Source organism: Strongylocentrotus purpuratus, unplaced genomic scaffold (assembly GCF_000002235.5).
Source record: "Strongylocentrotus purpuratus isolate Spur 01 unplaced genomic scaffold, Spur_5.0 spur5_scaffold_14, whole genome shotgun sequence".
In the NCBI taxonomy this organism is placed as follows: domain Eukaryota; kingdom Metazoa; phylum Echinodermata; class Echinoidea; order Camarodonta; family Strongylocentrotidae; genus Strongylocentrotus; species Strongylocentrotus purpuratus.
The window spans coordinates 19,588,787-19,599,747 of record NW_022145599.1 but is presented as its reverse complement, the minus strand read 5'-3'; the positions used below and the strand labels follow the sequence as shown (position 1 = coordinate 19,599,747).

At 37.7% G+C, this 10,961-nt stretch overlaps 1 protein-coding gene across 3 annotated transcripts in view; it reads left to right on the top strand.

The window, feature by feature from the left end:
- The first annotated feature begins 3,654 nt into the window (after nt 1-3,654).
- LOC105442133 (trinucleotide repeat-containing gene 6C protein-like) overlaps nt 3,655-10,961 on the top strand; it is a 62,855-nt gene continuing 55,548 nt past the window's right edge. For all 3 annotated transcript variants that reach the window (XM_030984402.1, XM_030984401.1, XM_030984400.1), the window contains exons 1-2: nt 3,655-3,835; nt 7,226-7,287. In XM_030984402.1, the coding sequence (XP_030840262.1) occupies nt 3,772-3,835; nt 7,226-7,287 (126 nt within the window). In that variant the 5' untranslated portion in view covers nt 3,655-3,771. The remainder of the gene's footprint in view (nt 3,836-7,225; nt 7,288-10,961) is intronic.

Genomic DNA, 10,961 nt, shown 5'->3' with positions numbered 1-10,961 from the left:
TAAATTAAGGGGAAATGGACCTTACAAGATGATGATGATTTCGATGATGATTGTGATGTGAACTGCTGTCCCTTTAACTTTCCTTAACGATTATTGTTTGTAATTTATTCTCTTGTTCTATCCCTGTTAATTCTTCTCATTCAGTCCCCTGATTTTACCTTGTCTCCTTTTCCACTGTCATCCCGTATTTACATACCCATCCGACTCGCGTTTATTAAATATGAAATCATTTTCAATCTAAGCTTCCTATTTCCGTGTTCATCCTTTACTCTTGGACCCCTTTTTGTTTTTGTTTTTTTGCTAATTAGATAAATCTTCTTTCTCCGCCTTCATTTTGGAACCTATTTCCCGTTTGCACAATTAATCTCGATATGCTATCGTTTCTTGTCCTCCCCTGCTGAAATTTTCCTCTCCGTCATATTCTCATTTATCTTGCTTTTGTCGTCTCTTCCTGTTATCCTTCCCGGCTACAGCCTATGAGACCGAAAGCCCACTAGACCAATAACGTTGGTTTCATGTGTCGTCTGACAACTTTTTAGACGGTTCATTAGACCTGCAGCCTCAATTTTTCTTTGTTTTATAGGTCTTGTGCGGCCCCCGGTCTCGTTGACAGACGTATTAGGTCTGTTTTTCTCTATATTTGTTATGTATTTCTATGTTTTGTCAGTCTAGCGAACATTTCAGTCATTGTCGGTCTCGTGTGCTATCGGTATACTGAGTTGGCACTTACACTTCTTCCGTATCACATTCACATATTGACAAAACAAAAATTTCTTCCATGTTTTATTATTTCAACACATTCATCTTTATTTCTCTCTCACAAGTCGTTCTTATCTTCTTCTCTTTCTTATCCATTGTATTCTCGTTTTAAAGTGTTCCTTTATCTTTATTGTCACTCATTCTTATTCTTATTTCTCACTCTTTTCATCTCCATATCTTTACCGTTTATCATTCCCCCCCCCCCCCTTCTTGTCAGCGAGTTTGAGAACTGTGCCCCTATATAACACTTGCGCGCTGGCCACTCCCGACGAAATTTAAAAAGAGAGGGGCAAACGACCCATTTTTTTTCTGTACAGATCAGTGCCCATTGGAGTCATACCCAACTTAAGCACCAAACACCTCCTTTCAGGGGTGGCGGAGCGACTTCCAAAGTAGAGGGGCACCAACAAAAAAGGGCATTTTCAGGGGGAAAAGGGGCACCTACAAAGGAAAATCTCAAGGCGAAAATGTACAATTTTTTAGACATTGGGATATACGCCTACATTGTAATTACATTAAAAAGGATTATTTCAATATTTTGTTTCTCTTTATAGATCAGTATCATACAAGACATTGCTTAAGCAGCACATTTTGCAGTTAGGTGCGATGGTCTGATTTATAAAAAAAAAAAGATACATGTATGTGAGGTTGCAGTGCGAAAAATTACATCTTATAAAGAGGAAAAAACAAATCCTGATCGGTGATTAAGCACATTCTCATAACAGACGACTGAAAAGACCTTTGATAAGTAACTTTGTTATATTCTCCATAAATGTGAGCGAGCAAGCTTTGGGGTAATTGCTCTTACGGTCGCTTTAAATTAGTGGCACGTTTAATGATGAGTGGAAAAGGGGACACTTATCGAAAGGGATGCGACACTAATTAGAAAAGAGAAGTACATAAGGTAATTATCAGAGATGAAAATGGTGCACTTCTTACACCTGAAAAGAGGCACTCACCAGGGATGAAGAAAGACACTTATGAGAACGGGAAATGGTCATTTGTCAAAGGGAAAGGGGCATCCATCATATTTTGATAGAGGCATGTATAAAAGGGTAAGAAGGGGCAATTTATGAAAAGGGGATATGTCCCTAATTAAAAAGAAAAAGGGACACGTATCATTGTTAAAAGGGAAATTATCAGAGGTAATAAATAGGGGCACTTGTCGCACCTGAAAATGAGCACAGATCTGATATGAAAAGAGGCACTTATAATAAATGAAAATGTGCATTTGTTGAAAGGAAAGGGGCACCGATCAGATTTTAATAGGAGCATTTTTTGAAAGTGAAAGGGGTTTTTATGAAAAGAGGGAAGTGGCTTTTATTAAAAAGAAAAAGAGTGAAATATTAAAATAAACGCAGCACTTATCAGAAATTTAAAGGGGGTAATTATGAAAAGGGAAAGGGCACTTATAAGAAGGAAAAGTACATTTATTAGAAAGGAAAGGGGCACGTGTCAAACAAGAAGAAGAAGGAAATGTTAAAATAAAAGGGGCATCTCTCATATTTCAAAAGGGGTAGTTATCAGAGGTGAAGGGGGCGGTTATTTGAAGTGAAAAGGAGTAACTTCTCATACCTGAAATAGGTCACTTACCAAAAATAAATTATGAGAATGAAATTGAAAAGGGGTAGTTATTAAAAATGGAAGGGGAACTTCTTACAAAGGAAAAAGGGGCACTTATCAAAGTAAAAGGGCACTTATGAGAATGGAGACTGGACACTAATTGCAAAGGAAAGTCGGAACTTGTTGAAGGAAAAGGGGCACGTGTGAAAATAAAAGAGGCACTTTTCAGATGTAAAAATGGGAAGGGGCACTTTTCATAATAGGGGCATTTGACAAAGTAAAAAGGGGAACTTTTCTCATGTAAAAATGGGCACTTTTTACAAAGTTAAAATGGTTAAAAGGGCACTTTCCCTATGTTAAAAGGGGTACTTTAAAAAGTGGGGGGGGGGCACTGTGCCCCCTCCCCATCCCCGGCTTCTGCCTCCTCTAGTTATGTGCATGTCTGAATGCAAGCTTAGGCAGGGCAGCAAAGTACTTTTTAAGGGAGGGTAGAATGGTTCTCAAAATCCCTGACAAGCAAAGAAAAATCCTAATAATGAACACTGACAAATTATAAATTTTATACGGTGGGCCTATACTGTATACACAAACACAAAAGGAAAGAGAAAGATAAAACTTTGAGAAGCAGCTGTGATAAAAATGTATCTTTAATGCAAAATTCTTGCTTGTTCTTTCAGCGCGTCAATCAAGGGAGGGGGGCAGGGGGACACGACCCCCCCCCCACGATTTTTTCGAGGGGGGATATCATATCAAATGTGATTTTTCCGAGGGGGATATCATATCAAATGTACCCCCATGTTTTGTCAGAAAAGAAGGGGCAACACCCATTTTTACCCCCATTTTGATTTTGATTTTTAATAACTTAGTGCTCACAATGCACCCCCCCCCCCCTGCTTATTCACCGGCTGGTTGATTCGCCGATTGTGTCCCCTCCATGCTCAGGCTCGGATCGACGCCCTTACTTGCGACATTGCAAAGTAAAAATATGTTTTACAATGGTTGTCGCTGGAACGCTGAAATGTTGTAGGCCAAGCCTACTCGAATTTTTTTCTTTATAAATAGATATGTGACTTTCATCTCTCGCCCCCTCTCGTTCTCGCCAGTATCGGTCGCTAAGTTTCCTCGAATATTGTGTTCCCTCGATCATGAAAATAACCCGCCTAATTTGATTTAATCGACGTCTACAATGAATAAATAAATTATGCCCAGTAGATCTAGATCTATGTTACTAAAATAATAAAACGACAGAAATCCGTTCCTTTCTCAAAACCCTGTCTGTGATGCATGATGCAGACTAGCTACCGAAACTCTGTGCTGCGCATGCGCATTTCTTAATACTCCATTTTGTACCTTCCCTGGACGCGAAGAGAATCTCTTTCGCCGTAATTTTGCATCAATATTTGCGAAATCTGGCGAAGAATCCAACTCAGTGGCTTTCGTTTACCCCGTATGGCTTCAGAAGAGAAATGTGCTTTCTTAAAATCTGTTCTTGTGAATGCTGATTCGTCAGAACGTAAGTAAATGTTTGTTAATTCAGCTGATTGAATGAATGTGAATGTCGAAGAATTGCCCGGTTTTCTGCCATCGCATCGCAGCACAGAGCGGAGCGCGCGGCGGCTTCTCTACTCTGGTTCTTCAAACTCAGAATCGAATGTGTGTGCTTGTCATTTTTGTGAAATTGTGGGCCTAACAAATCCTGAAGGCTTTAATATATTTGCCACCAATTCTCGTAATATTAACTGAACTAGATCGAAAATTCACTATTTGTCCAGTAAATAGATTTTTTTTTCTTTATGAATTTCATTCAGGTAAACAGTTGGCAATTTGAGTTGATAAAAAGTGTTTGTGACGTGAGTCGTGAGTGGAAATTTTTTTTTGAACAATATTCAGTAGGCCTAGGCCTAGGGGCGATGGTCCGAGAACAAGGATCATCCTCATAAACGAGGGTCATCTTCATTAACGGGGACAGATGCGTCCGCAAACATAAGGATCGTCCGTGGACGATTCTGATTTCCGGAGCGCGCGTTGGCAATACGAAAAATGGATTCCGCAATGATTTTCTTCTTCTGTACATGTCGACAGACTTGTTAGTCCATATAAAGACACGGAAAAGAAGCACATGGTCACGGAATAGAGCAATCTTTTAGGAATTGTAGCGCATGGGACCTAAAGGGATCAATTGATCCTGTGTTGATAACGCTAAGTATCACTATCAGGTAACTTATTCCAGTCCTTGCACGTACGAGGGAAATTAGAGAACTTGAAGAAGTCTGTCCTGCAGTACGTCTGTTTCAAATGTTGGCTATTGCTGGTTGAGGAACGACGGGATCTAGTAACAGCAAGAGGTGTTAGGGTCGTCGGGATGGCAGATTGTCCGCTCTGGATCTGTTGCATGAGGGCAAGTCTTGCAACTTCTTGCCGATGTTCCAGTGAGTCCCAATTCAGATCCCTTGATGCATTTCACATCGCCTTTGTACAAAGACTTTCACGTTACGAGCGATAAATCCTGAAAAGATGGACAACCCATAAAAAAAGAAAGATATTTCACATGCAGGTACTGGTAGTAAATACAGTATTTGCCAGTGATAAGGCCGCAGTGCCATATAGGCTGCACCCCCGATTTTGATGTTTAAAAAAGAAAAGAAAAAAAAATTGTCGGAGGTGGGATTAGATCTCTTGCGAACAAATGTAGAATGTGACCCAAATCACTGCCTTAGACCGCTCGGCCATCCCATTTGTGATGCTATCCTTTGCAGCTTTTTCTTGTGTATATATTAGTATATAGCTCTATGATTGCGCCATAGCTTTGTCGTGCGACCGAGAGGATTCAGGTTGCTTTAGATATGGCAAAAACCTAAATCTAGATCTACCAGTAGAGTTTGGTTGGTAAGTTATGAATTATATTTACAAGAAGATTGACAAAACTTTATCCTTCTTTTGAAAAAATATAACACATAATTGTCGGTAAGACATTTATTATTCTAGAAATGTCCATCACCTTTCATTGTTGTCCCATATGTACAAATTCGTGCTGTGTTTCATGTTTTTGAGTTGCAATTTTTTTTTTTTTACTCTTTCGCTGCAAAGGCCGCACCCCGACTTTTTGATATTTTCTCTTCCAAAAATACTGCGGCCTTTACGCCGGCAAATACGGTATATAAAAATCCTATCGAATTCGAAACATATAATATTAAAAAATCGACTCTCGTTCCTTCGTTGCAATCAGACGCATTGAATATGTAGTCAATTTTTGGTTGCTCATGGCTCCAGTTCAGATCTTCATACAAACAAACTAATTCAAGAACGTGTTGAAGTGGAATTTCCCCACGTCTCAATCGATTACCTCATGATGTAAGCACTAAAAATAGCAGTGCTATAGCGATTTGAACAGAGTCGTATCTGTGCACTCAAAATCGATCGTGAATTAAGAGCGTGGTGCCAAAACGATGCACAGCGGACGCACTAATTGTCACGTACCTAGCTGTGTAGCTTTATGATCCTCTACCATAATATTTTTGTGATGGAAGCAGGAATGTTGCAGAGGTGTTGGAAAACTTTGGAGTAGATTCAACATGAAAACTTTTAGATTTGACATACTGTATAGTAGTGATGTAACATCACAGATATCTCCAATTCCGTTTAACCGCCAGTCAAAACCGGACGGTTTTCGGTTAAACGATTAAAAAAAAAAAATTAAAAAAATAGTTTTTTTTTTTTTTTTTTTTTTTTTCTGCCGGCAAGCCAGGTCCGTGTGAAAAAACGGGAAGACTTTCATTTAACTGCGAGGTGCAGTTGAAGGCGCCGATTTGTGCTTGTGAACTTGTCACAAATAATAGTACCAATGTCGTTTTTAGAAGAATGTGTAAGATCATTAATGTAAATTAAAAACAGTAAAGGACCTATGATAGAACCTTGTGGTACACCATGTGTAAAAATTGGATGAATTATTATTATAAACTACATATTGAGATCTATTACAAAGATTACTTTCAAACCAAGATGACAGACAAATTGGAGTGTTGTTCTAGTTTCCGAGTGGTGGGTCAACACATACATGTACCGGATACCGGACGGTTAAACGTTTGATTACAGCACTACTGTATAGACATACATGTAGCCTACATGTAGGTTAGAGTAAATGTATATTAAACATGCTACACTGTTGGAAGTTTTTGTTAGAAGTTTTTATTGCCTGTTCATGATGCTGAGGGGGAGTTTTTATTTTACGGTCATGATGATTGACTTTTTGATACTCCAGATATTCTGTGCACTGTAGATGACAGACAATTTAGAGAGCCTGTGACATTTTGATGATTGTGGCAGTTGTGCAGTGTGGAAAAAGTGTAAGAAAATATTCAGTAGTGAGTCACTGGAGTGACTTGCCTGTCTGATCACCTGGAAATGAAATAGATCACTGTTAGTGTTTTATTCACTCTATGACACTGGGCTGTTAAAAATTAGAGATCAATTTGTTATTGCATCATTTTCCATCATGCTCATGTTAAGTTTTACAACTCTTTCACAAATTTGGATTTATCTCTTTCTAATCTTACATTTCAGTAGCGTCTCCTTTTCCATATTAGGTACAAGTAACTCCAATTCTGGGTATGACTATTTTCCATAATTAAGGACATTGCAGATCATGTCATTAGGAAATCTTTTGCGCAGGTTTTTAATCAAAACACAGTGCTATTTGCTGAGAGCCCGAGGCTTCCTAAAAATGAGCTGAAGTAATAAAACCAATCGACAGGTAGTTGTGTCCAGAGTTATGAGATTAGGAACTGGGAGCAGTGTGAGAAAGTGCGGAGGATTTTTTGCTGGAGTGTGTGTTGTACAACAGTAGGGGTGCACCAAGAAAGGCAATTAACACCCAATTTTCTCTCTTTTCTTGATTTTCTTTCAGAGGAGCTAACTCAAGCCTATCTGCAGCTTGCTTTTCAATACACATCTAATAAATCTTTAAAGGTAAGTTGAGTAAGTCCAGAGTCAGTGACTAATTTCAAGTTCATATTTCGGCATTGGATAAAACAAACTATAAGTTTAGGCATGATTTGAATATGTGTTTATAGAAATTTCCTTACGAACATACGTGTTTCATGGTATCCCCCCCCCCCCCCCACCCCCAACCTACCAAGACCCTCAGTGTGTTTGAGAGTTGTCATTTTAAGGGCCATTTTCACACTTTTGCTACTCAGGGGTATTAAAACCAACCAACATCTTAATTCCAATTATTTCCTTTTCTATTTCCAACTGTCAAATGTTTTGTCTGAATTGAAAAATATGTTGTACATTCATGTACACAGATACGACCAAATGGGATAGTAATTGAAATGGAATTTGTCAATAATAAACATCTTACTTCTCTGTACAAGGTATCTTAAAATTGTACTCCTCTAGTTAGATGATATTTGTGATTGTTGATTAACATATTTCTAATACAGAACATTTTGTTTCAACTCTTGCTAATTACATGTATGAACATTTAATTTTCCCATCCTAAACATCATCAATACAAAAGGAATGATTGTAATTCATTTTGATCAAATGCTGCAGCATTCTATTCACAGTTATAATTGGCCAATATGTAGAAGTTTTTCAAAGTAATCCTATATTTTTATTGTTATCGTTATCATGCACCTGTTGGAGATCTGTTCAAGGATATTGCTTTTCATCTATTTATAGATACAGAGCATTATAGTCTTATTTGACTCATATGATGAATGAATGAAAAATTCATGCATATTTTTTGGTCTTTAACATTATCAACATACAGCCTTACAACGTCACTGTAGCCCTGTGTAAACTAGAGAAAAGGAGGATGGATTGGCATGATTTCTAGGAGTATCTGAACAACTTTATCAACCCCAATATCAATTCAACATTTTCAAAGACACTGTAGTTTTGTTTATAATTACAGCGCCAATACAAACTCACTTCAACAGATGGTTTCTGTGTACACTTGTTCCTGTCTGAGTTTCTGGGCTAGCTATTCTACATGTATGTTTGTGTACGCAAATGTATACACATATGTCTGTTGGTGTGTGTATGATCCAAGCTGTACTGCATGTGGGTTAATCCTTGTCAAGTGATTATTACCCAGATTCATATTGGCTATTTTCAGCTTCAAGTTGGAGTACGATGATTCATAATTTTTTTTCTTCTTCAAAACTAAATTGCATTTCCTGTCAGAAGATGGAATACTACAAAGAGTAGTTCAATGTCAATCTACATGTGCATATGTGTAGTAGACATATTTCTGCTGCGTGGAATGCTCTATTAGTAATGAATTTGAACTTGAAAATGGGAAGGAGTGCTGAAATATAGGCTTTCTTATACTAATAGACATTTAGCCTACAGTCTGTGCATGCAAAATACTACACTCTTTCTGTTATTAATGATTGACTTTTTGTTTTGATTTTGAAAGGTTATAGGAATATTTGTTTGGTTCTCTTTTCTTTCCTTTTTCCTTTCTTTTCTTGTTGATCATGCCGTCATTGAGAATCATTGTGATTATTATAACATCACACAATTTTGCTGAGAAAGACAAACACGGAAATGAATATGTGGGACAAGTCATCAAACTAAATTCTTTGTTTAGAAGGGATGGAAAGGGTTTTGAATTTTACTTTAAAGCTATTTCATATAATTTTATACTACATTCTCACCTAAAATTTAGGCCCTCCAAGACTCCAAATACACCCTTTGATGATCAGTCACTCTTGCATTACATGAAATAAAAATACAGTACTGGGTTTTAGGTGTACGCATGTAGATGACTATAAACCTTTATTTTAGGCATGCTAGTACTGGTAGTTGTATTCAATACTACATGTACATTGTACCTATCCCTCTGTGTTATACATGTAGCATGATAATATTATTCTTCAAGTCCTTGAAACTATAAACTGGACCAAGGACAAAATAGCCCATAACACAATGTCCAAACCAAAGCAGTTTCTCCATTGTTTTTTGTTAAATCTTTGCCTCTTGTTTTTTAAATTTTCTGTGAAAATGACACACAGGTGCAACAAGTGGAGAGGTTGACCCTCACTTTATTAGTTTGATAAATGTTGCAAAATAATTGGTGCCAACGTTGCATCACTTTGCAATATCTACAAGTATGCCTGCCTAGTTACCAGCAATGTAAATAGCCAACCCAGTGTCATGATGTAGATCTACATTTATTGTGTAAATTGCGAAAGATGACAGTGAAATGACCAGTAAGAAAAACCCCCAATTCTACCATAGTTAGTCACATTCCATTGCCAAATACATGCATCAGTAGCTGGTGGGGAATTTCGTTTTTTGGTTCTAGAATATTCTTGTTTCTACATGTAGTCTAGGCTCTAGTCTGGAGTTTAATCTATAAGTACGTCTGTTGCTCTCCATCTCATAACACACAACCGGGTTGTAGGTATGGCTTAGTGGAAACGTAGAAATAATATCAATTTTTTTATGAAAATGTCATAGAACATAACATCAAACTCTATTGAATTGAAAATCATGAGGCTTTTCTGGACGTGGGAATAGTTAATCTTCATGTAGCAAACATGCACTGTACATGTAGCCTTCTTGATCACAGAACAACAACAACACCCTTTAAAGTTCTAGCTTAAACGTACAGGATGATTTCCCTTGATTTTAACAGAAGCTATTGATGATTGAGATAATTTAGGACAATGGTTTTTGTAACTTGTGCTGCAGGCTATGCCTGATGATAGGGAGTTAAAAGAAAAGGACAGACATGTACCACATGAAGCAAACTACATACTCAACCAAACATGACAAGAAGGCAATGACGATTGACTCTTTTAGTGTTGTAGATTAAGTACCAAATTAGGAAGTTACTTTGAGGCAAATAAAAACAATGGACTGAAGATTGCTAAATTTCCTGTCTGAGTCATACTGATAGGTCTGGAGAGCAGAAAAAACCTTGAATTGGAATAGGCCCCCCCCCCTCCCCCCCCCCAAAAAAAAACAACATAAAGAAGGAAAGGACAAATGTTTGTGTCCCTGTCTGCTTTTTGTTGTACGTTTGTTGTCATGCATTTTGAAATTTGAGAAGATGCTCTGTCTACATGTACTATACATCTACCTGTATGTTGTCAAACAATGATTCGGAGATTATATACATTAGGTTCTTTTCCATTATCCCAAATATACTTGAGCTAAAAAGCTATTAGCACTTCTCAAGAAAATAGAGTTTGCTGTCGTCATTAGCTTGGGTTGCCCAGTACCCGCTTGCTTGCATAAGTATACTTGTATATTAGGCCAAATTATAGTATAAATATGTTTTCACTGGCAAATGTTCCTTTTGTTTGGGAAAATTGCTTGAGGTAAAGTCCCAAGCGCAAAGGTGAAACTGAGCCTCCTATACATGTATGTGTCTTCACTGCAACTTACAATAGCTCAAGCTAGTTTAGATCAAGCTACATGTAGTACTCTTCCCCAGATCAGAATCATTGGGCTATATTGAAAAGTCAGGCTAATGAGGACAGACCTTCAGAGCTGAGAGAACCTCCATGTATGTGAAGATTTCTAATCAGTTCTGCTCCAGTTATCAGTACAAGGCTATTGTACAGACATGTGGGGTTATTGTACTTTTGAAAGTACCTTTTCATATTACTTTATGTACAAAA